General features: G+C 40.6%; 1 protein-coding gene across 4 annotated transcripts in view; it reads left to right on the top strand.

The window, feature by feature from the left end:
- PIK3C3 (phosphatidylinositol 3-kinase catalytic subunit type 3) overlaps positions 1-26733 on the top strand; it is a 132320-nt gene that overhangs the window by 677 nt on the left and 104910 nt on the right. Inside the window, exons 2-7 of one of the 4 annotated variants that reach the window (XM_075932754.2) lie at positions 1830-2018; positions 4467-4610; positions 6008-6137; positions 18239-18265; positions 23267-23353; positions 26058-26153. In XM_075932754.2, the coding sequence (XP_075788869.2) occupies positions 1830-2018; positions 4467-4610; positions 6008-6137; positions 18239-18265; positions 23267-23353; positions 26058-26153 (673 nt within the window). Of the gene's footprint in view, positions 1-1829; positions 2019-4466; positions 4611-6007; positions 6138-15549; positions 16091-18238; positions 18266-23266; positions 23354-26057; positions 26154-26733 lie in introns of those variants that run through there. The other 3 variants (XM_075932755.2, XM_075932756.2, XM_089779467.1) reach the window with 3 other exon arrangements.

Here is a 26733-nt window from a genome sequence, read left to right as displayed (position 1 = left end):
TTTCCTTGCCCCCCCCCCCCCGGGGTCTGGTTTCCTTGCCCCCCCCCCCCCGGGGTCTGGTTTCCTTGCCCCCCCCCCCCGGGGTCTGGTTTCCTTGCCCCCCCCCCCCCCCCCGGGGTCTGGTTTCCTTGCCCCCCCCCCCCGGGGTCTGGTTTCCTTGCCCCCCCCCCCCCCCCGGGGTCTGGTTTCCTTGCCAAAGCGGGAGGGATGCGTCTGTGGGGCTTTCCCGGGGCGCAGCGCCGGCTGGGGGGGTCGGCGGGGGACGGTGCCGAGGGGCGGTGTGTCTGGGAGCCCGGCCGTGTGATGATGAGCGCTCGAGACTAGACGCGTGAGGGAATGGCCCTGTCCCCCAGGCGGCTAACCGGGGTCGTTGGAGGGTTCCGTCAAGCCGGTGTCCTGTACACGCTTGTTCACACCTTAGGTTTGCGCGACGCTGCAGGGTTAGGGCACTGTAGCGCAGCTCATGTCAACCGCATTTCGTCTTGGTCTACGCTAGAAGGCTGCTTCGGCTGAAGTACGTGGCCCGGCTACCCAGCGTCGTAACTCCAACTCTTCGTTCAGCGTAGTTAGCGTCCCTGGAGACCAGGGGTGTGGAACCTATTTGGGTCAGGGCTGCTGACCTGCAGAAAAATCAGTCATGGGGCTACACACAAGTGAGAAGCAACCTCCTCACCTCCCCAACACCACAGACCTTCACTGACATGGCCCCCAGCTGAGAAGGAGAAAGTTCTCCACATTCCCCTTGCACATCAGCGCCTAGGGGAGCCCAGCCTACTAGATTTTGTGCACTCCAGCCTCACAGTGGGGGACTGGAGTGCCAACGGAGGCTCCCCAATGCTGGGGGAGCCCCAAGCCTCGGGCTGAATCCAGGCAAGCCAGAGGCTACATCTGGCCCCCAGGCTTTAGGTTCCCCACCTTTGCTGTAGATGCTACATTACTTAGATTGTCTGTTATTTTTGTCAATTTCATGGCTGCTTCTGGTTCCAGGGCAGTAGTGTGAGGCTCACCAGTGGAGTAGTGAAACTGACAATGTCAATTTCACTGCTTTGAAAATGAGCAGGCCCTGGGCTCACAGTTGTCCCCTAGCTGTCAACCTGGTTCACGGCTCATGGCTGGATTCCTCTCCCCAGAGTAGTAGCCTTAATTGTGAGCCTAGAGCAGTGTTTCTTAAACTTTTTAAGACTGAGAAACACCAATTTTTTTTAATGGGGAACACCAAGGACTTTTTGTTGAGGTGGGGGGGGGGGGGGGAGGAGGGGGAAATGAGCCCACAAAGAGTTTTGGCTATCCTACCAGTAGATAAAACTTAAACAACAACAAATGGTCTGGTAGCACTAAGAAAACATGTAGATGGTATCATGAGTTTTCCTGGGCACAGCCCACTTCTTCAGATGACTGGAGTTTACCAGTAGATGTGGAGGCTGTGAACCCTGCAATGAATGTATTGCATTGCAGTGAACTTTGCAATGCCCCCACTTGACTCAGTGCAGGACACTTCACTGCTTTCTCTAACATATAGCATACATTTCTTCGAATCATCCCATTCTGTCTGAAAACAAATAAGCTTAAATTATTTTAATTCACTGAATTCCTCAACCCATCTCACCTGTTTAGATGACACTTCTGTCTGAAAACTAGTAATCCAGTATAATTAATTATTGTAAGACAGATACCCTCTCTGTTTAAGAATTTTAATAAAAATTGTATTTCACTCCTCAGTATTTTCTGTGAAGATGTATTATTTAAAATGAAGTTGGTATTTACTGTTAACACATATGAACTAGAACTATTTTATTTAAATCCTTGTTTAAATGCCTTTTTTAATTTAGAGGAAGTCTGGAGGGGAAAAGAGAACAGAAGAGTTACAAAGCTGTTTTGGAAGACCCTATGCTGAAGTTCTCAGGATTATACCAGGAGAACTGTTCTGATTTATATGTAACTTGTCAAGTGTTTGCAGAAGGGAAACCTCTTGCTCTTCCTGTTAGGACATCCTACAAAGCTTTTAGCACTAGATGGAAGTAAGTGACTACATTATATTTTATATATGTCTTAAGTATTGGGGCACTGAATTGCATTAATATATGTTGTCAAATATCAGAGGGGTAGCTGTGTTAGTCTGGATCTGCAAAAGTGACGGACTCCTGTAGCACCTTATAGACTAACAGATGTATTGTAGTATAAGCTTTTGTGGGCAAAGACCCACTTCGTCAGATGCATGTAGTGGAAATATCCAGAGGCAGGTATAAATATACAGGCCAGAATCAGGCTAGAGATAATGAGGTTAATTCAATCAGGGAGAATGAGGCCCACTTCTAGCAGCTGATCTGGAGTAATATATGTTGTGGCTTTTTCAAAATTCCAGTATATCTATTCTATATTTGAGTGTGTTTCTGTGTGTTTGCCTGTTTGTTGAACTCCTCCTAAGCAGTAAAAGCTAGGACCTCCAAATTCAGTATACCTTCCTCTTATCATAACTTAAAGCAAGGTAAGGATTTGGATGGGCCTGGAATTGGATTGCTTCTCATAAAACCATATAGAAAAGAAACAGAATCTTCAGGAGGATGAGAGGGGCTGCTGGGGACACATTTACTTCCCCCCCCCCCACAACTCCTGGGAACCCTTTAGGGAAGGTAGAGGGGCTGAAGCTTCCCCCCTCCCTGATTCGTAAGGGAACATTGGTGGCTGCTCCCCTTCATCAGGGAGTGAGGGGAAAGTGCAGTTTGCCATATTCCTCATTCTTACTGGGTAGTGCAGGGGGAAGACAAATCTGGATGTGTCCCAGCCAGAAGACATGCATCTCTCTCCTGGCTGTGCCCACTGAAGCCGCAGCAGCCATAGAGAGGTGTATCTCACCTGGTCCCAAACTGCTGCAGTGAGGGGGCTGGGGTAATCCTCTCATACACATCACATCCCAGAGCAATGATTTAAATGTAGCATGTATGTATTCATTTTATTTTCCAAAAACCAAAAATGAATTGAGTTAAGGATCTGAGCAACACTGGGTAAATCTTCTAGTCTTCTACAAATTATGGAAGTGAAATTCTTAATAGTCTGGGGATGTTTTCTTTACATTTCTGATTCTTAATACAGCCAGTATTATTTGTACTGTAGTAATACCTAGGAACTTCAGTCAGAGCTCCATTGTGCTGAGTACAGCACACCTATGTCATCCAAAGTTACTCTATCTCAGGCTATGTCAAGACTAGGCTGTGTTTTTGAAAGAGGATATGCAAATTCTGCAGTAATTTGCATCTCTTCTTCCAATCTCGCTTTCGAAAGTGAAAGTAGTCCGGGCTCATTTTTTTCAGAACACCTCCCTTTCCTTAAAAAATGAGGTTTACGGGGTTTTTTTTTTTTTTCAAAAAAGGGGGTTTTCCCTAAAAAAAAAAAAAAAAATAGCGTTCAGACTACTCTGCTTTCGAAAGTGAGATCAGAAGAAGATATGCAAATTCCCGTGGAATTTGAATATCCTCTTTCGAAAATGCAGTGTAGTTTAGATGTACCCTCAGAGAGCTGATAGCCCTATCATGTGACTAGAGAACAAGTGGAGAAAAACTAATAGGATGTGAGGAGAGAGAGAACAAGCAAAGGTACAGCATATGCAGGAAGTTAGGCTACATTATCATAATGGGCTTTCTGACCATAACATTTCTTCAAAGGCAAGGTTAACAGTGGTTTGATTGTTTGGTATAGCGAGTAGCATACATGTTTTTATTTTCTAGGCAATCCAAGCAGTACATCCTATTGTGGTACAAAGGAAATGTCAACATTTTTCTCATTTGCAAATCCGAACTATGTAGCAGAAACTACATCAAACTAAAGAATTTCCATTTGATTATGGGGAAAAGGGCAGAAATCTTTATTTGTGCTCTGCTTGAAATGTCTTTTTCATTGAAATAGTTTCCACCAGTTTAGAAAAGCCAAAAAATTCAGTTTTTCAGGTAGCTTTATTTACACATCCTAATATATCTTTGTAATTATCAGTTCTAAAGGAAATTTTGAAAGAATGACAAATGGTGTTTTGTAACTTTTTTTTGAGTAGTACTGTTTAAAGATAGCTATTGCTGAGGCACAGCTGAAATGTGTGCTTAAGCTTTTTTTTTTATTCAGTTGGTTCAGGGTAGCCTGAGTTATCTTTAACTTTTATATTTTTATTTTATTTTTATTTTATTGATCCGGGCCTGTAAATTTTCATGACACTTTTGCAAGGCTGTTTGATTTCCATGCACAGAGTTCAGTTGTGAACTTTGACTATGTTCTGTTGGGCGTTGGTCTTGCAAATACTTACATGGTCTTAACTGTATGCATCACTAAGTGTGCGTGTAGTATGTATAGGGCCTGAGCCAAAGAAAATATAATCAGCCATTTTTAACATTCAGATATTCAGGAAAGTACCTGTATGAAGTATAAAATTGAAAAAAAATGAAATATGAAGCTTATAACTAACAGTGAGTGTCTCTCCTCAGCTGGAATGAATGGCTAAAATTGCCTGTGAAGTATCCTGACTTGCCCCGCAATGCACAGGTGGCTCTGACAATTTGGGATGTGTATGGACCAGGCAAAGCAGTTCCAGTAGGGGGAACAACAGTCTCACTCTTTGGAAAGTATGGGTATGTTTCATTTCCTTGCATGACATATTTAAAAAACAGATTGAACTCCATTTGCGCACAGTACTAGGCCAATGGTCATATTAGGAGTTGTGTTGATGTAGCTGCATTACTGCATGGTTGCAAAGCAGTGCTTTCATAGTTGTGACTTACCCTGCTTTACACTCATGCAAGCAATCTACTCTGTTGCAAAGATGTGGGCAAAAATCCCTAAAGGAGACAAGCCTATAGACTGAAAGTTCAATTGTAAATGTTCAAACCACTTCAAAGCACATATTCCTGCAGCTTCATATATTAGCAGCTGTCTGCACTGCATATTTCTGAAGGTTTGGAAATGTATGTTTAGCCTTAAGCATGAACAGATCATCAACATTTGGCTGGCATGTACTCTTTAAGTGTTGTAATGACATTGACAAGCACCTGTATGTTTGTCTGAACCAGAGTTTATCATGAAATTGGGACTAGTTTTCTTATTAGAAAAGATAGGCAATGCAAACTGCTCTTTACAGATTAACTAATCCATGAAGAGTGGGATTGTCAAAGGTGTCTTAAGAGAGCTAGACAACCAACCATAGACTTTCAGTGACAGGAGTTCTGTACCTAATTCCCTTAAGAGTGCAAGGAGTCCGGGTTTTGGGTATGCACTGGTGTATGGTGCTGTTCTAGCTAGCTTATGTTGTGTTCATCATCGTAGAATCTGAGTGGCTAAAAAGTCATTTTGTGAAAATTAGAGAGACAAGGTAGGTGAGAGACATGAGGTTAGGAGCTTACTCAGAGCTGCTCTTAAGGTCTCAAAAGTGTGAAGAAGGTCTTTGCATAAGATCCAAATTTGCCTCTTACCAACAAAAGTTGTTCCAATACAAGATACTACTCCACCCACCTTTCCTATCTATATCCTGACACAGGCATGGCTACAACAACACTGTATACTTGTGCAAATGCTACTGTGGGTTTCCATATTTGTCTTTAACTAATGTTCAGAACAAACTTGCTCAGTTTACAACTGAAAAAGAGATTTTTTTCCCCCAGTAAATGCTTGCCCTTTAAATTCAGCAGCATAATCTGTAAACCAGGTAGCATTCTAATATCTCATGCATTATCACTGATGAAAAAAATTGAAGGCCAAATTCTGCCTTCAGTGTACACTTGTGCCATCCCATTGACTTTGGGAATTGACAGTTTTTTCACTTACCACAGCTAGAATCTTATTCCTTTTTTTAAAAAACTGTGTATGACAGTGAAAATGAAGGCAACTTAAGATATGAATTACCATGCACTTTGGAATTCAGCTAAATAATTCATTGCAGTGTGGTTCTCAACGTTTGTCAAAAGGAATGTGGGAATACTGTCCTTGTACTTGGACACAGACAGATACAAGTGATGCTGCTTCTTTCTTATAGTATGTTTCGTCAAGGAATGCATGACTTGAAAGTCTGGCCTAATGTAGAAGCAGATGGGTCGGAGCCCACCAAAACGCCTGGGAGGACCAGCAGTACTCTCTCTGAAGATCAGATGAGCCGATTAGCGAAGGTAATGGAATAGTTCTTCAGTTAGGTCTTTAAAATTATTTCCATCTATAATACAGAAGTCCAGTTTAATGACAGCTAATCTGAAGTGTGGAAGACGTGTTTGCATGCTATTTTCTGACATCATTGTACTTTTAAAGATATTTACTTTTTCATTTATCTGTGAGGGATTTGTGGTGTATTGGAACATTTCTTTTTCTTTAACTCTAGATCAAAGTATAAAAGATAATATTTGACCACATCATACTAAATACCCCAGTCTCCTGTAAGGAATTTATAAGAATTCCCTGAACATGTTCTGGGGGATCAAAATAGTGGACTCTTCAGTTTCAGTAACAATTATTTTAATCTTGCATTTTAAGAGATTTCCATATAATTTCTGTAGCATTCTTTAGTAGTACTCTTCTAAATGTGAACATTTTAGGCAACAGCTGCAGTACAAACTTTGTGCGATGCAAGTTACTCCAGCATAAAGCTGCCAGAGTTATCATATTGTTTGTGTCCTTGCATCCTCCCTGCGCTTGCCCATCATGAACATTTGTATTGATGCACAGTGCAGTGCACTTTGGGTAGGTATCTTTGGTCACTGTCTTTTGGGAAGTTTTGGCAAAGCACGGTGGGGCCAAAACAAGTTGCCCAGGGTTTACTAGGAGTAAGGGGTCAACTTCCCAACATGCAACAGTCTTAATCCCATGTCATCCATAACCCATAATATAGGGTTACCATATTTGAACTTTCAAAAAAGAGTACATCCTTGAGAGGAATTGTATCAGTGTCTACCAATTCACATTGTATTAACGTTTATATATATATATATATATATATATATATATATATAAAAATTAAAAAAACACATTAATATAACGTGAGTTGGTAGATACTTACACCAATACACTCCCTCTGAAGGGTGTCCAAGTTCAAATATGGTAACCCTACACAATATTTGGCTACTTTTTTCAAAATCCCATGAACTCTCATGATACTCCTCATTATCTGTCCTATCTGAACAGACGCATGGAACCTTGTACAACTCTGCATTATTGTCATAAATGTAGCATAGATCAGGGTTTTTTTTTTTTTAGATCAGTACTAGTTTTCATTCTAGCTAGTATTAGGAGTAGTAACTAGAACTAGTTCTAGTGTAACTTTAAGACTATTTTAGGTGTAAATTATAAGAAGAAAGGTTAGATGTTAGCACTTCGTTGGCGACTCAGTTTTGTACAGAAACAGCTTCACTGCAAGAGGATAATGGAATATACTTTTCTGTTGCTTCAAAGCTCATCTTCAAGAAACCCTGAACATAAAGTAGGTTTTCTGTAACTCCTCAGTCTGCGTTCAGTCTTTTAACAATTTTGTGGTTAGCCTATTATTACACCTTCTTACAGTGCACACATCTTATTTAATAGATTTCAGTCAGATTTACAAATTTGGTTGTTGCCTCCTGGCTTTTCAAGGCATCCATCTTTCTCTTTGAGCAAGCAAAGTTTGTGATGGAGAAGTTCCAGTGCTATAGATCTCTTTCCTCTTCTAGAGATTTATGATGGCAATAAACTAACTTTCATTTAAGCTCTATGTACCTTGAGTTTTCTAATAGAAAACTCGTTGTAATCTGCTCATTTATAGCCAGCAGGTCACTATAACATGAGCAAGGTTGAACTTCAAGAGCATTACAAGGATAGATACTCTGTTCCACAGAAAGCTTGAGATGCTGCTTTTTTGTTGCTGTAACAATTTTCTTTTTGGAATGAGAACACAAGTAATGTAATTGCTGCCTGACCTGTTAATCTTAATACTAATTTTGTTTAGAATTTGCACTATGTAGCCTTCTATTGAACATATTTCTGATTGGATTCTAGGAAAATTGAATGAGCATGGAACATTTCATCAAGTCTTGGTGTTTTTTTTGTTGTTGTTTTGGCCTTGCATTGTGCGGAGGACAGTCCATTGGGTAGAAAATTCACACAGGAAGAAATAAAATGCACATGAGCTTAATTTTCTGCTTTAGTGTGATGAATTGTTTGAATGTAGTGAATGTTGTACTCCTTTTTTCTGGCATTTATATCTACAAGCTTTGTTTTCCACATCACTTAGGACTTGTTTACTTTGGAGATTACTTGGTTACTTCTGTACTCTGCTGACATACATCCGCTTCCAAGCTTCATGACAAGTGCTTTGTCCTCTTGCCTGCTCACCGGTAGAAGCTCAACAACTCTGCATGCACCAGACCATTCTGAAGAGCACTGATCCTGAAGATTTACAGAGATTTTCCAGGAGGGTTTTCTTCTTCTTCTCAAATGAGCTTAGAAAGTCTGCAGTGACTGTGGTCAGAAAAACAGTTTGTGACTAGCTGAATAGATGGCATTTTCCCATCTGTCTAAGGCAATGGTTCTGAAAGTGCAGTCTGCAGACCTCCCAGGTGGTCTGTGGCTCAGCCCCCACTCCTCCACTAAGTGAGGAGCCTGCACTGCCACTGCAGCCTCGCGGTTGCTGCATAGTTGTGAGGTTCCAGTATGAGCTACAGCTTCCCGTTCGGAGGGGGGCGGGGAGGGTGAAGAAAGCCCCGACCTTCCCCCTGCACACAAAGAAAACGGAGCCGAAGTGCAGGAGGGAGAAGGAAGCCAAAGCCTTGGAGGCCCGGCAACTAGGCAAGAAGGCAGCATGGTGCCGGCGCCAAGAGCTTTACTGGCTCCACAACATCCAGTTGCAGGTGAAGCGCTGGGAGGCCAAGCTGCTGCGCAGGTGCTGGATGCAGCTGGTGAAGAGACAGGCCAAAGCCACCAAGCTCCGGGGGCTGGGCATGCTCAGATACAAAGAGCCCAACCTGGAGGTGCAGCTGAGCATGGAGCTGGCCAAATCCCTATGGACGCTGAAGCCCGAGGGCGGCATCCTGCGTGACCGGTTCAAGAGCCTGTTGAAAAGGAACCTGATTGAGCCCAGAGAGCGAGCCAAGTTCAAGAGGAAATATCCTCTGAAGTATATGGAGAAGAGAGCCTTCTGCAAAGTCACATTCTAGGGCTGCATGCCCCTTCCAACTCCTTGCCATATCCAGCCCCAGCTGTTTGTACCAAGCATCTTATTAGAACAAAAAACCCCAAAACAACAAAAACCCACTTCCCCACCAGACCTGGCTTGCTGTGCACAGAGCTGCTTGCTCTGCTTCTCTCTACGAGCTGGGTCTGGCAGGGAAGGTCGGGACTTTCTTCACCCTATCTTCCGAGCAAGAAGCCGGGGCTGGTGCTCCTTTTCTGAGAGAAAATTAAACTTGCAGACTCATCTGGACATTTTGAGTGCATGTTATACTTAAATCTAACGTTCTTAAATGTAATACATCCAAGAAACTCTGAGAAAAGGTTGCACTTTTCAAACAAGGAACCAAACTCTTGAACATTACTTTCATAGGTTTATCTTGCCAGGATATGCTATTTTACTTCAGGTTGCATAATAAACAATTTTGTTACTTGTGACTGTCATGATCATGAGGGTTAGTTAGTAGCCTCTGAACTAAGGGCTTAACTTTACCTAAATGAGGTGGATTGGTCAGTAGGAATGTAGGTAGGAATTTCAAACGGGGACAAAGGAATTTTTGGTTTTTTTTCCCTCCTTTGTTCTGGGCAGTTTCTCACCATCTACTGAGGGGACAGATGGAATGTCTCCCTCCAAGAATAGACTCTTCGCTCTTCTGTAAGTAGGGTAAAGTTTAGATAAATCTGTAAGGTTTTATTGTTTTATAGTTTGGAAAATGGGATCCGATGTCTGTGCATTTAAAAATGCTTTTTGCTTTCTTGTAACTAAGCTCCTGGCCCATGGTGGGTTCCTCCTCCCTGGCTACGTCTACACTGGCCCCTTTTCCGAAAGGGGCATGCTACTTTTACAGGTCGTAATAGGGAAATCGGCGGGGGATTTAAATATCCCCCGCGGTATTTAAATAAAAATGTCCGCCGCTTTTTTCCGGCTTTTAGAAAAGCCGGAAAAGAGCGTCTACACTGGCCCCGATCCTCCGGAAAAAAGCCCTTTTCCGGAGGATCTCTTATTCCTACTTTGAAGGAAAAAAGGGCTTTTTTTCCGGAGGATCGGGGCCAGTGTAGACGCTCTTTTCCGGCTTTTCTAAAAGCCGGAAAAAAGCGGCGGACATTTTTATTTAAATGCCGCGGGGGATATTTAAATCCCCCGCGGATTTCCCTATTACGACCTGTAAAATTAGCATGCCCCTTTCGGAAAGGGGCCAGTGTAGACCTAGCCCCTGAGTATATTATTTTGTTACTTTTCCATCTAGTCATTATGCTTGCAACAGGAATATTGAGGTGATAATAAAAGTTCTTTCTCTTTTTTTTAACCTGGCATTGGTTAATTTTTGTGTCGTGGTTTGTACTTTAGGGGTGAGATTTCCCAAGTGATCTCTCCCCTGATATTCTTACCAATACTTGGGTGGTGGCAGTGGGATTTTATTCCCAAAATCTAGGTTAAGATTTTGGGGGGAAGTTTTATACCAGATCCTGGTAGATATGATTTTTGGGGTACTTTTACTGGCCCCCACTCCTGCATTTATCATGTCAGAGTGGGGAAGAAGCCATGACAGTGACCAAAATCTAGAATGTTGTAGACTTAATTGCTCAGTGCTTATGCTGCTTTATGGCTGACTTTGGCAGCATACATTGTAAAAAGTATTGTATATGCACTAAGTCCTGATATATGAATAGCACGCTGATGGCAATCATTCCTCATGCTCTAATAAAGGTCCATTCTGCTGGGTGCTGAGAGCGAACAACCTCTCGTAGGCAGTGTTTAACAAGTCAGACATCCATCCTATATTTCCCCCCTTTTGCTGGTCATTTATCCTGTTGTCACATAGTTCATGTGCCTCAGAATCCAACATTCGTATTATCCGTCTGTGGTGTAGCATTGTAACTCCAGTCAGCTACAGAAAGGACAATTTTTCCAACCAAATAAAGCTGCTATTTATCTTTTTGGTTGCCTTTTCTTTTTGTCTTTCTCCCCATCTCATTCAGTTTCACATGACAGAGGTAGAATGATTGCTGTGCTCCTGTATAGGAACGTTGTACCTATCGTTCCTGTTGTGAATTCAATTGAGTAGGGTTTCTCGATGGTGGAAAAATTCTCACTTACCCAGGTGTGCCCTGGGCAAGTGGATTCATCTGTGCTATGGCATACTTCAGTTCAAGCATGTTCTTGAGTAAAGCAGACTTTGAGTGGTTCTTATAATCTAGTAGTTGATGAGTAATTAGTGATCTTGTATGTAAAAGAAAATCTGAATATTCATGATAATGATTAATAGTTTTGCTTAAACGTAGGCATAGTATCTGCAGGTGCTATGTTCCAAAGTCAATCTCTGACTTCTGTAATATGTTTTCTGTTTAAATACTGAATTAACTTATAACGAAGTGTCATGGTCTTAGGTTGATGGATTGTGTGACTCTGGAGACCAGACTGAAATCCTCCAATTGAATAATTAAAAAAATACCCCTAGCTAAAGGAGCTGCTTTCCATTTAAAGGAAAATCCTTTTTATTTTTTGACACTTTTTTTTTTTGACCATCACTTCCGTGATTCACATGAAAAATTTAGTCATGCTCGTATAGGTTTTGGACATTGCTGAACTCCCATATTCTGCTGTGGAAAGAAAATATTTCATATGTAACCTCAGCTTGATAAAACAATGGCAAGCATTCAGTGTGGTAACTGAGCGCCATATCACCACACTAATGTGAAATGTTTGAAAGTTGCTTCAGAAACTGTCAGCATTGCTGAAGCTGTGAGATTACCCTCCTGGGGGATTATTTGCAAAAAAAACCAAAAAAAAAAAACCCTTCATTCCTTTCCCTCTGCAATTTCCATGCAGATGGTGGAACATTTTTAGTGCTCTGTTTAATAGTAATACGTTAGAATTATGTCCTACCATAGGAGTGATAGGTTGGTTTATTGCTTTAAAATGGAAGATATGCTGCTAAATTATCACTTGCTTTTTCCACTTTCTCTCCTTTCCACTCACATCACCATTCCTGCTAGCTGATTGAAATTGCTTGATCATACCACCACCTTGCCCTTATTAACATGAGTAAAAGCATTCAGTTCTTCAGAGAAGCTAGGATTCTTCTTCCAGTTTCATCTAAAGATAACGTTTCTTATTTCAAAACACTTGGCAGTCTTTCTCATTATTTCAAGCCGCGTATGTATTCCCAGACACTGATATTGTTTTTAAAGGAGTAAATGTCTGTGGATATCCTGAATTCAATATCTGTAGATAATTAGTGATATACTGTGGGGAGGAAAAGGGAGAAACTAATCATGATGATTGATTTCTTCTTACCTTATAAAACATTGACGAATGCCTTTTACCTCGTCTTTTGGCCCAAAGTAAAATTAGTGTGCCCATTCTATAGATTTGGACACTGTCAGAAAGAATAGGCACAAGACAATAGCAAGCAGTTTTGCATGGGTTGAAGTGATTACTAGATCACTGGCATTCAGACCTAAGTGATTCAAGAGCCAAATTAGCAATCAGCATTACCCCAAAGAGCCAATGAAGTGTGAATTCATTGTTTCACTTATATATTCATCTTAAACAGTATGGGTACATCTAGACTACAGGCTTTTGTCGACAGAGGCTTTGTCGACAGATACTGTCAACAAAGCTTCTGTCAACAAAGAGTGTCTAGACTACATCCAGTTCTGTCAACAAAGCAAGCTGCTTTGTTGACATGAGAGTGTAGACGCAAAGGACAGAGTAGATGCAATAACGCCTTTTGTCGACAAAACCCTGTAGTCTAGACACAACCTATGACTGAGAAATATTTTGTTTATATATTCCCTCAACAAAATGACTGTACAGGTATTATTATTGTATCAGCTACAATTGGTTCATAACAGCAAAGGCATCCTGATTGGTTAATCACTTGGGTTAATACTTAGATCACTGTTTTAATATCCTGTCTCCTGGGTCTGGGCAGCACATCCGAGCCACTTGCAGCTTGCAAGCCTGAGCCTGAATATCACTGAACTAGATGCTTTTGTGCTGCAGTGTGAGGTACAGATCATTTGGTGCTTTCACTACTGGGAAATAATCAAACACAAATGAGCTAGTTAGAATCTTAAGAGGAGTTTTGGCTACATTTGGGGAGAGAAGGGTTTTGCTCTAAAATCCAGTACAGGCAGTCCCCGGGTTAGGTGGATTCGACTTACATCGGATCCTTACTTACAAACGGTTGAAGCAATCCCGCACTAGCTGCTTCCCCCCAGCAGACCAGGGAGACGCGGAGCAGCTTTTCTCAGCAGACACCTCAGCTTGAGAATAAAGGACTGAGGGAAGTGAGGTGTGGGAGAATAAAACTGAGCTCTGGAGAAATGTTTGGCTAGAGTTTCCCCTACAATATGTACCAGTTCCGACTTACATACAAATTCAACTTACGAACAAACCTACAGTCCCTATCTTGTACGTAACCCGGGGACTGCCTGTACCAGGGGATTGTCTGAAGGAGGGCACATATGAAAGGAAAGTTACGAGAGAGTATTGGTTTTGGTCATTATGATTTGGTTGCTGAAGCACAAAATTAAACTTGAAACCACGAAACGGGCACTTGTTTGTTTTTTTTTCCTCCCCTATTCTGTGTCTTCTCTAAACTTTCTTTTCAGCTGCTCAGTCTCTGGCTGCACAACATAGGTTTTCTGTTCCTCTGTTTCTTTTCTGTGATTCTATCTTAGAGTGTCAACAAATGAATTATGTAAAAGAAAATTTAATCTGAGCTTTATTAGGGGGAAAAAAAGAGAAACTGCAGTTTACTGAGCTAAGCAACATTTCAGCTTCTGAGAATTACATTTAAAAAGTTGCTGTATGTGACTTATCAAATGCTTGCAACTTAGATTAGGTTATGTTAGAGTCCAGAGCCTTGAAATAGTGTCAAGTAAATCAGCTACCTTAAGTGCATGAACTTGTACTAAGGCGGGTCAGGTTATGTTTCTAATATTCCTGTGGAAAAGGTTTCAGAACAGAAGGCATCAGAAGCCTGAGGCCAGTCTTCAATTTGGTGGGTTTAAAATGGCTGATTGCTTAGAGGTCAAGCTGTAAACAATGAAGATACATTTCATAGCAGTTTCCTCCCCTCCCCTCACTATTTGATAGCTGTATGGTAGGATTTTCATTGTTCAGATAGTTCTTACTTTCATAAGTATTCAAACTGCTGACTAGAATCACTAACGGTAGAGCAGTATGATTCAAACATTCCTGCAGTGATTTTATTGAACCTTCATTCTGAACTGTAGTAAATGTATCCTTTCGTTCTTAGGATCCTTCTAAGTGGTTCAGTGTATTGTGCTGATTTATGTACAGAATTTGTGAATTTATGTACAGAATCGGCTCAGCACGGCAGCCATTTATATTTAAATGATTATTTAAATCGCCGCTGCATTTTCCTATGCCGGATAGTCTAATCTACATGCCTCTGTCGCCAGAGGCATGCAGTCTAGACGTACCGTAATAGAGTGATTGGCTCAGCCGCAGTTGAAATGTGTGGCCTTAAAAGGCAAGGGCAAACAGCTTGTACTCGATACAGTGAGGGCTGATATTGGGCTGCAGATCCTGACTTAGTACTGTGGGGAATTGGATGACTTTTTTTTCCAGTGGTTTTCAAATATACTTCTTTCTGCAGACCCCGCAGCACCATTGTTTCCTAGTGAAGAAGAAACACCTGTTGTGTGTCCTCAAGATCTACATGGTAGTGGGTTTGGCTCATGGTAGGGATGCTTGTTATGTTGAGGCCTCCTTCTTGCAGTGGCTAGAGTGAGGCTGTGCTGGCACTTTCAGCTGCTGTTCTAAGCATTTAAGAAATGTAGCCTTTGTTGACACTATCACCTTTTACAAAATAAAACCCTCAGTTAGTTTAACTGAAATGTAATTCTTCTGCAGTGTTGTGATGTACCTTCATGGTGCAGTTGAAACTAATTTCTGCCTCACTTTCCTCAGTAAATTCCTCTTTATCACATACTATTGGGTTGCTTACCTGTATCTGAAGCTGTCAAACTTTTACTGTGTGTGGAGATCTATGATAGCAGCTAGAAAAAGTTAATATAGTATATGCAGTGATGTATTGTGTTGATCTTATGGTATTACAGAGGCAAGGTGACTGAAGTAATACCTTGTATTGGACCAACTTCAACTTTTCTCTCTTGAACAGAAGTTGGTCCAATAAAAGATATTACCTCACCCATATTGTCTAGCTAAACTATTTTTTGCCACTATTAACACTGAGCCCTGGAAAGCGGCTAACTTATGTTTTGGAAGGTGTATTTTCCTTGCAGAAGCTTTAAATGGCTTTAAAAAAAGTAGGTAAAGGAAAGTTTTTAAGAATCTATCTTTTCAACGTGTTAACTAAAATAGTCTTAAGGTAAATTTCTCTTTACTCGCAGCCACATGCTACACTTACTCAGGAACCTACCGCTGCAACAAATCCAGTTGCCAACTCTGTCCACACATCTACAGAAGCAATATCATCACAGAACCTAACCATATAAGCCACAACATTAGGGGCTCATACACCTGCACATCCTCTAATGTGATTTATGGCAGCAATGCCCCTTTGTCAAGTTTATTGGCCAAATCGGACAGCCTCTTCTCCAAAGGATAAAAGCATACAAATCAGACATCAGGAATGGTTACACGCACAAACCTACAGAGGAACATTTTAACCTCCATGGACATTCAATAATGGATTCAACAGTAGTAATCATTCTACAAAAGAATTTTATCACTTGATTATAGAGGGAGACATCTGAACTGGAGTTCATTTACAAGATCAGTACTATCAACTTAGACATGAATAAAGATCTTAACTGGTTAATGTACTACTACGGCAACTTTCTCGCCATTGATGTTTGCCTTTCTAAATCAGATGCAGTGAATGAAACACATCCAGCCTGACTTAATTAACACTGGTCCTGCAATTGTCAGGTAACTTCTTTTGCTGTTATATATACCCTGGATTCTGTAATTTACACTCCAACTCATCTGATGAAGTAGGTTTCACGCACAAAAGCTCATGACCTAATAAATGTGTTAGTTTCTAAGGTACCACAGGACTACTTGTTTTATTAGATCCTCCTGTAAAATGTGAAGTTAATTTTGAAGCACTGTCAGCCGACGGTCAGGGCAGTGTGTGTGGGTATGTCTCCTAAGTCTTCAACTGCTAAGACACGAAGTTTCGTTGCAGCGGGCAGCCCAGAAGGCTGAAAGGAGCCCCGAGTATTTTTAACGTCCGTGACTTTACTGCTAGGACCACAGTCCCGTCGCAGAGGGTAGCCAAACAGGCTAACAGACGCCCCAGTGTGTAGGAAGAGCTTACTACACCTTAGATTTTAACTGCTAGAACACAAAGTTCCTTCGCAGCGGGCAGCCTGGGAAAGGCTGGAAAGGTGCCCCAACGGATCTTGTCACCTGGGAGTGACACGGCTCCAAACGCCCAAGCTCTCCCTATGTCTGTCCCTTTATGACCAGCTGAAGTTCTTTTAAATTGTGCTTGGTTCTATTACAGCAACTGAAGGAGTCAGGTTAAAACTTAAACAGTTACAGGTTTACTAAAAGAACTTATAAATCATATGGTTACAATGGCTATTGCTCTATTTCTTAAATACTAGTAAAATATAGATAGATCTTAAAAAGTGGTTACAGGAAAAAGGTAAAGATAGAAAATAGAAATAATGGTACCAAATGACAGCTTAATCTTTAAAGAGCTCTAACACTATGTATATATACTTAAACAAAGGACCACATCCAGGTACAATTTTTACCCCCTTCTGTGCCTCTCGACTCCAGCGTGTCAGGCCAGGGCCGGTCTCTCAATTCCTCGGAAAGACGAATACGAGGTGGGCGTCCCCTCTGGAACCTCGGGAGGTCAAACACCAAACCCGACCAGCAGATAGATGGTAGATTGACACACAAAGCAAGTGTGCTGCTGGACTCATCTTTATACCCCTGGGGGCCCGTATTCTCTTTCTTATCTTAAGAGGCCAAATTTTACTGGTCCGTTTTGTGGTGCCAGTTCTTACAAGCAGGTTACAAGTTAATTTACACTTGTAAGAGAGGAAGATAACTAAATTAGGACTGCCGGATGTTCTTGTTGGGCGGGAGATTCCTTCCCCCGTGGACGGGTATGTGTTCGTATCAATATGGGTTAAGTCAAGGGCACGATGTACAGTCTCTTGGTCAACAATTAGTTTGACCACCCTCCTATCTCTGCTTACAGTTGGTCACGGTCACTGAGCCAGCATATCTAAACCTCTTGCTCCAAGGTTTTCAAAGAATATGCTGTTTTCCTGCTCTTATGTGCCCTGCATGGTTTCAAGCAGACAAAGATGGATGTTAAAATGGGGGTTCACGTCTGGCTACATTCCATCCCCTGATACGACACACTGTCCCAGGATACAAGATGGCGGTGATACCAGCACTATGTTCAAGATAGTCTTGTGCTCCTTCTGCATATATTATTTGATGTCCCTCGAAAAGAAAAAAAAAAAACCCACCCTTGTAGGATTACATGATTTGACAAATCTAACATAGATTTTGTTTCAGTAAAAGAAACTTGGTCTTTTTATATCCAAGCATATTTTGTTTTTAAGGACAATGTATTGTGAAGGAGAAGCCTGTGATTATTTCCCCCCTTATGTGTATCTATTTAAACGGAAAAGAATAGTGATATCTTGGGTGGATTTGGTTTAGGTATGAAGTTAAAATACAATTGAGTGGCATTATGAAGATGTTTGTGGAGTGTTTTTTTTCTTTGTTTTTTGATGCAGTTAAATTTGCTTTTCCTGGCACTGAGCTTGAGTTGAAGTGAACTGTCCTCACTTATTTGTTTGTGGATGTAACCAAGCATTCATGATACAGAAACATGGGTGTGTGGGAGGAGGGGAGGGGACGGGAGGGAGTTATTCATGCTCAACCTGATCCTGTGAGATAATAAGCTTATCTTGAGAGGTAACGAGTGCCCTCATCTCCCCATGTGGTAAAATTCTGATAAAATACAGTATTAAGTTCCAATTAAATATTTGGAAATTATAGTCCTTTAACATGTTGGTTAATTAACAAGTTTCTTTAATATAGGAGCCTGACAAGGAACACTTTGAGGAAGTAAGTAACAAGAGGGCAAAGCTTGTCAGCACCTGGTTTTTGGGAGTGCATGCTTCTGCCACTAAGCAGCCTAACATTTATTAATAAGAAACCATCTCATTCTGCTATGGTTTGTGATTTTTGAAGTGAAATTACCTTTAATCAAGGACTGTTTGTTTCATGGCTGCATTTTTGTCAAATTTGCCATTTCTAATATTAACCAACACCATTCTCAAGATGTGTATGAAAGCATGCTTGTGCAGTGGGGGCATATACATCTCTATACACCCATTCTTTCCGGTTCAAATTTTCTCACAGTTAGCTAAGGATATTTTTTTATAAATAAAACATACATTTCTTTCCATTGCCTGGGGCTTCCAGAAATATTCCATCTGTTCACTGATGGAGTTGCCTCTGGACTGGCACCCCTGCTTACTAGAGCCTATTCTTTCTCTATCTCTGGGAACTTGCAGAGAAATGTAGAAATAAATTTGCTTCAACATTCCTTCTCTATAAGTAATTTTCCTGGCAGCATCTCTGAGTGTGTGGGGGGCGGCGCAGCAGAAACAAATTTTTGTCATGAAGTAAAACCTATTTAATATTAGAAAACCTTGGTAAGCTAATGTAAGCAAAAAAGTTAAATTTCTCTAAGCTGGGGGTAAACACAATCCCTCAAAATAGTAGGAAACACTACCTTCCCCCCAAGCATCTCTTCCTTTTGTGTTTCCAGCCTTTAATTATGCAGAGATGGCTGAGAGGGGGGGAAAGATGAGTTTCTCACAGGAAATGTCAGGACAGTATAAGCTTGTACAATCTTTAAATGGAGTTGTAGTGATTTCTTGTATAACATCAGCCATGGCACTGCTGATACTCTTTGGAAGAGAGAAGCTTCAGGAAGTCTTACTCCTTCTCCCTCAGAAATAAAAGGAATTTTCCTTTAAAATAAAAACATACCCAAACTGCAACTATTTCCTGTGAGAGGAAAAAACCCTGATTTTTGGGAGGAGAAACAAAACCTATCAAGGTCTTCAACCCTTATTTTGCAAACATACTCCATTTACAAGTTTGAATCCAGTGAATGGTGATCATGTATATAAATTGAGCTCTAATGGAGTGTCTCCTAGATTTCTTCCAGTTTTGTAATTCATACCAGAGTAAGTAAAATTTGATTTCAGCATCACCATTTTAGCTATTAACACAAATGTCCAGAGCAGTAATCAAATAACTGATCTCAAGGAAACCATTAATAAACTCCTTCCATTGAACAAATTTGGCTGGCTAATCTCGACTCTCATATGTTGCTCTCATTGTGAGATAAAATATTTTCTTTGGTGGGTGAGAATTCTTAGTGCATCACTGGATCAGATTCTTAGTGATTGTGCTCATCGCATTGCCACCACATCAACATTGCTCCCATTTTCATTTGTTTGCCTATACATCTTTTTGTTCAACTGCTTTGGAAGTTCACTAGGAAAGGGACTCTGTGGTCTTTACAGCTCTCAGCATTTTCTCACAAAATTGCAGTTTTGAGGGATATTTAAAAAAAAATTATCATAATTGATTCCTGCTTTCATTCTTGTGAAGTTGTACCCTTACAAAATTGGCCACTGTCTTCAGTACATTTCACTGTTCTGAAGCTGGAGATTGCCTGCAGAAAGATGGGCTTAAGATGTCCCTGGTCAGTGTTTATCAGGGCTGGGAATGGATGACAAGGGCACGTTTTACTTGATGATTAGTAGGGATGTCAGCATATAGTCAAGTAAACGATTAACCGATAAGCCTGGTTAATCCTGTTGAGTAAATGTGGGGAGAGGGGAGGGACGGAAGGCGGGAGCTGGTGCCTATGGGGAGCCGGCTGTTAAGTCAGCTCCCCACGAGCACCTTATCCCACAGATCCTCCTATTCTCCCCCACCCCACCTCCCATGTTGCTGCCTCTGATAGAGGCTGCTCAGAGACAAAGGCTGCTACCAGTCTGCACTGTGCTGCTGCCTCTCTATCAGAGGCAGCAGGTGGGAGCTAGTCTGTGAGGGGAGCCAGTTTTTAAACTTCTAAAGTTGAATTTTAGCCTGGCGGTGATTGCACACAAATTAGGGACATGCAGTTTTCCACTACAAAGGTGGGGAAAAAAATTATACAGCAGGTTTCAAAAAATGAACAAACCTTGACTTAAAAATCAAGTAGGTTAAGAAAACCTCCAGGTGTGTGTGGGGGGCGGGGGTGGGAGGGGGTTGGGGGGAGGTTGAGAAAGAGAGGCATGTTTGACTCAGGACTTCTGAAAATATTGCCAAGTCCATGTAGTCTATTCATTAAATGTTTGTACAATACCAACACAGTGGGCCCTGATTTGGGCTGCTGTAATTATAGAAAAGAAGATAGACTTCTGTCTGGACTGGGGTTTTTTCCTCCTGTTCTTCACTCCCTTCCCCCCACCCTCTCTAGTCAAGAGGGAGCATCTCTTAAAAAGAGCAGAAGAGTTTTAAAAGTTTGTCTATTTTTGTTTACCCAATGGGGTGTAAATATACAGCTTGAATAGTATACGTACAATCATTTTATGTAGTATAGATATAAACTTTTATCCTAATACTCCTTGAACCTGTCTTATAAACCACATTGGCAAAAGCAATCCTTCACTTTTCAGCCCTTACATTTTAGGCATTGCGGAATGGTGCTGGAACAGCAGCACAATGTGCATGTATATTGGGAGCATACTGTGTCTGTCTACTTCCACAGAGTAGATTTTTATAAGGCATCTGAGCTGTCGTATGCTTTGGAGTGAATGCTTTTTGTTGTTCTCCATATTTGAGTTACAGGTATATTGGCTATGAATAATTACTGAGCCATAATAATTTGCTTAAGAGAAGTCCTAACATAACTTTTTATAGATGGTAAGGCTAGAAATGACAACTGTGATCAGAGAGTCTGACCTACATAATATAGAGCATTATACTGTACTTTCCTGATTTAATTTATTTGAACTAATGCATATCTTTTAGGGAAAAAACCCCACCCAGTCTTGATTTAAAAAATTACCGATGATGGAAAATAAACCATGACCTTTGTTAAATTCTTCACTGATTGTTTATCCTTACTATTAAAAAATTTAGAGTTTATTTCCAGTCTGAAGTTGTCTAGCTTCAATTGTCAACCATTGGATCAGGCCATATTTTTTTTCCTCATGTATGTACTTTAGGGGTGACTTATATCAGAGTCTAACCTTTTCATGAAGCTAAATGAATTGAACTTCTTGTGTTTATCACAGTTTTCTAACTGTTTAGTCATTCTTATGGCTCATCTCTGTACCTTGTCCAGTTTATTATCATCCATCCTGAGTTGTGGTGTCTAAAACTTCATACAGTATTCTAGTAGCAGTTGGATCAGTTCCAACTATGAAGTAATATAATCCCTCTATTTTTACTTGAAATTCTCCTGTTTAAATATCTAATGATCACATTGGCCTTTTTGGTAACAGCACCTCAGTGTAGCTAACTTGTTGCTGATTATCCACAATAACCTCTCTCCTCTCTTCCCCCCCAGATATTTTTCAATTATACTGCTTCCCAGGATAGAGTCTACATGCATACGTGATCTACGTTTCTTTTTTGTAGGCTATAACTTCCTATTTGGCAATATTTAAATGAATATTGCTTGTTTGTACCCGTTATACCAAGCCATTCAGAATACCTGTCATATCAATTTTTTTACCACTTCCCAATCTTTGTCAACTCAGACTTGGTTGATTTTATAGCTTCTTCTAAGATGAGTCATTGATAAAAATGCTAACTAGCATAGAGTCAAAAAATAGAACTTAGCTTTGTAAGACCCTATTAAAAATGCTTCTTAATTATCTGTTTACAATAACATTTTGATACCTGTCAGCTACCTAGTTTTGAATTCCTTTTTTTTTTTGGGTGGAGGGTTGATGCGGGGGGAATGGGAGGGAGCATGGTACATTATGATTGTGGAAAAAATCCCAAATTAACAGGTCAGTTGCCTTACTGAAGGTTTTAATTTACTTTTATTTAAAAGATTTTACACTTTATAATACATTATTCCATTTCTGCTATAAAGACTGGGAACCTTTGCTGGCTATGAAAGATAAAATTTTCAAGTGTCTCATTTTTCAGAAATAACTTGTATTCAGAATTCAACCCTAAGTTCTATGTACTATAATTTACAGTATGGCAAAACAAAGGAAAGGTTTACATTAGGAGAGTCCAGCCCTCCTACTTGTGTGTTTCTGTACATCTTGCCTTTTTTTGGTAAGCTTTTATTGAAGCCCCAAGTGATTGACACAAACTGTAATCTTCTGTGTTGAGGGTGAGGATTCTTAAACTGTAGATGGCATGGGCCGCAATTTAATAGTGGTCTCATAGACTGCCATTGCAGTGGGAGATAGCTACGTGACCTCTGTAGCCACTATGGCAATTGTTTAGGCAGAACAGGAGCACTAAGTATGTATTTTAACGAGATACAGAAGGAATCAGCAACATGTTCTCACCCATCCCTCCCTAGACCACCTGCAAAGGCTTTGCAGATCACTGTTTGGGCATCTCTGCTCTATCCAGTATGACTGACCCAGGGAAACTTACTCAAATCACATCTTTCAAGTACTTTTAAGGACAGGTAGCATAGTTTATAAAGTTAAATGAAGTACCACACTTGGCCATTCCCTAATTTTGGAGATCTTGGATTCAGATATCTTTCACATGACAGGAACCACCAAACCATGAATATTGTCATGCTAAAGTTCTGCTTTACAAATAGGCCATATTATTATGAATTCAAAACTGAGCTTAATGCTATGTGTATTTTGTCCTTTCTTTGGTGATGAATATATTTTGAATCTTGGGAATATTTTTGAGGCAGATTGTTTATAGGGGAAACTTTATGTGTATTGTAGATGCTTTTTAACTCCCTCTCTTCCCATCCCCTTCATGTGTGATTGCTTTTGAAATTATGGCTTGGATATTCTTTTTAAGTCACAGCAATTAAAATACTATCACGATATATTTCCATGGCAGCTCACCAAGTCTCATCGACAAGGTCATATGGTGAAAGTAGACTGGCTGGACAGACTGACCTTTAGAGAAATAGAAATGATCAATGAGGTAGGTCATCATATATTAGATTTATAATGGGTTTTGGGTCGTCTTGATGTGGAAGCCTTGGCTTGCTTGCTTGGGAGACTGTTATTTAAATGACTTGCCCGTTTTTCTTTTAATGGAAGAAGTGAATCTAAAAATCACCTTTTTGGGGATTGGTGATGCACTGGTAGCTGAAAATAGTTAACTTGGCTACAAGTTGCATAAGTCTGTTAGAGCATCATGCGGGAGGGGAATTGAAATTATCACAATTTCCTTCAGTAATCTTCAACTCACGCAGGCTCTGCATTAAATTTATAGTCAATGTCTAATCAATTCACACTCTTTTGTTTAAACTGATGTTTCTTTGGGAGGAAATATACTGCCTCTTGAGACTTTTTTGCTTAAATCGATTGCTTATTTGTTTTAAATCTTCAGAGTGAATTCCTGCCGCCAGCTCAGGAAGGAAGAGTTAATCAATGAAGCCAAAAATGATCTTAAAGGGCCTATACTCTGAAAGATGCATAGAATGACCAACTGAGATCTTGTTGACACTACCGACCTTTGTTGCCAGAAACTGCCTTTTGGCAACAAAACAGTGAGAACATAAACACTGCCATGCAACTTTTGTCAGGAAAAATGCCCAATTTCAATAACAAAAAACTTTCATCTTTACGCAAGACTTTCTGCTCCTTTTATTGTCGACCCAGTGTAGAAACTGCTGTTTGTGTTAGGGGGGTAGCCATCTTAGTTGGTCTCACCAAAAAAAATCCCAAACAAACCTGGAGAATCTGGTGGAGCCTTAATGTTTATTAGGGCATAAGCATTCATGGGCTGAAACCCAGTTCATCAGATGCATTTTGCCCATGGAAGTTATTATAGAAATTTTCATGTATTTGATTAAGTAGGTTCCAGCCCAGGAAACCTTATGCCCAAATACATTTGTTAATCTTGCAGGTACCACCAACCTTATTACTGCATTTGCTGTTTATTTTGTTGACAGAACTGGCTTCTGCCAGTATCCCACAATGCCTGCCACAATCATTCTGCTTATTGTTTAGATCTCTGCTGCCCTGCAGGTATTCATCCCTCCCCTTTCAAAGCTCCGGGAAGTATCTGAGGCCATGTCTTCACTCCATGGAAGATCGATACTGCTGCGATCGATCTTCTGGAGTTCCATTTAGCGAGTCTAGTTAAGACTTGCTAAATCCAACTCAGAAGGCTCCGCTAATGGCATCTGGTCCTCCTGCTCTTGCCAGGAGTAAGGGAAGCCAACTGGAGCATTTGCTGCTTTGGGCTTCTCACTGTGGGGACGCCACCAAGCTCAGCTTAAGGTAAGCTAACTCTAGCTACGTACTGTATGAGCTGGACTTGTGTACCTTAATCTGAGCTACCGGGTCTAGTATAGACCTGGCCTGACAGCTGAGTGTTCTGCTCCATTTGGGGAACAAAGAGCAAATCATTGGACTCCTGTTCTGACCAGCAAAAAGCACACAGCGGTAGGCAGACTTGTTGCAGGGTGAGTGAGGGGAGAGACTGCTATGTTTCTTTGACATTCCTCAGCAAGACAAGCTCACAGAGCTACTCATGGTGCCTGTCCTATCATCTGGGTAGGCTGTGGGAGAACTCTAGAGGCAATCCCACGTTGCGGCAGTGATCAGTTCTGCCTTCCCACAACACTTCATTGTGGGATACATACCCACAGTGCATTGCTCACATTGTGGATGATGGCAGCACCTCTAATGTGGACATGATCTGTCCAAAGAGAGAGCAAGTGTAAACTTCTTTGTTGATTTTTGATTTGTCAACATCTGGGAAACATACATTTTGTCAACAAAACTTGGTAGTGTAGAAAAGAGTTTACTCAACACATCTGTGTATTGACAATTGCTTGCTTAAGGTTTTATTGGAGTTTTTTTTTTTTATTTTATTTTTTTTATTTTTTTGCTTCTTTGCGTTTCTGTGATAGCTGCAGGGGAAATGATTTGCATTTCTAGAACACCTTCCACTAGTATTTCTAGAACACCTTCCACTGGCAAGAGCTGCACTCCTGTGCAAATTCTAACCTTCTTTGAAACACCAGTTTTTACAGGGGGGAGATTAGCACAGAAGAAGTAATTTGACCCGACATCAAGCCGGCAGTCTGACAGAACACTATTAACTAGTTCTCATAATTGTGCTTTAAACATGAGACCAGCCTCCTTTTCCTAGAGAATCAATAATTCCCTGGCTGGATAGGCTGATTCTCTTGTGAGCTGTGCAGAGCTGGTTATGCAGCCTCAGTAGGAGAATTTTTATTTCTGAGGTTGGCATGTGAGCCTGAAACAATGCACCCAAACTCCCAAGATCCCAAGTACTATTTGCAGAGTTTGCAATTAGAAAACTTTGTAAACTGAGCAGACTGTTTCTTGAAGCCATTGAGGTGCTAAGAGAGCACCTTACAGTACAACTTTAACTCTGCTTTTCCATTGACTCAGTTAAACTATTGTCTCCTATTGCATGAAAATGTTTGTAGTGGAGTGTGACTCACAATATGTAAAGTCAGAGAAAGCTGGTGTCCTAAAATAAGTAGTTATATGAAATTATAAACTGAGCAGTTGCCACAGCCTCGGATGATCTAATGCATCTGCTGTAGCACAAAGGAAATAAAATAATTTCTGTTAAGAAAATGCTGGAGATGGAAGCTCTTCTTTAAGATACAGTCTTCATCTTGAGTCTGTTTTCTTTTTAGAGTGAAAAACGAAGTTCTAATTTTATGTACTTGATGATTGAGTTCCGGTGTGTCAAGTGTGATGATAAAGAATATGGAATAGTTTACTATGAAAAGGTATGTGCTGTACACATTTTATGATTCCTTTAAGGAGGAGGGAAAGCAAACTTGCCACAAAAAATAAAAATTACAGCTTTTCCTGCTGAGATGAAATATTTTGTTGCAAGATAGCAGTAGACAGCTGTCAGTGGCAGCTGTTTATGTACATACAAATCAAATAGTAGAGCTACAGCAAGATTACAGAAGTCAATCATTCATATAATGCCATTCAAGTTTACACATTTAAAAAGTGTGAGTGAGTAAAAACTTTTTGGTTGATTGTTCCCCAAATCAAATAGTTCTTTCAGAGTAGCTTTATGTAAAGTGAGTTCTAGGAGAAAGAGATATACTTGTCATCTTTGAGAGGCTTGATATGGGATTGGCTTATCAAAACTTTGTACAAGAGCTGTGCCAACAGACAGTCTGATTTATCTGAACAAATAAAGATTTATTTTCCCCATGTTCCTTAAAATATAACAAAGGACACATTTTCATACTTTTAATAGGTTTTCATGACAATAACAAATAGATGAACTCTCTACTTCATTTAGTATTATATAATATTTTCCATTTACGTAACATCTTGCTTGTAAGGATC

Source organism: Pelodiscus sinensis, chromosome 6 (assembly GCF_052426305.1).
Source record: "Pelodiscus sinensis isolate ZL-2025 chromosome 6, ASM5242630v1, whole genome shotgun sequence".
Lineage (NCBI taxonomy): Eukaryota > Metazoa > Chordata > Testudines > Trionychidae > Pelodiscus > Pelodiscus sinensis.
Note: the sequence above shows the minus strand (reverse complement) of the source record. Positions and strands in the feature narration are given on the sequence as shown.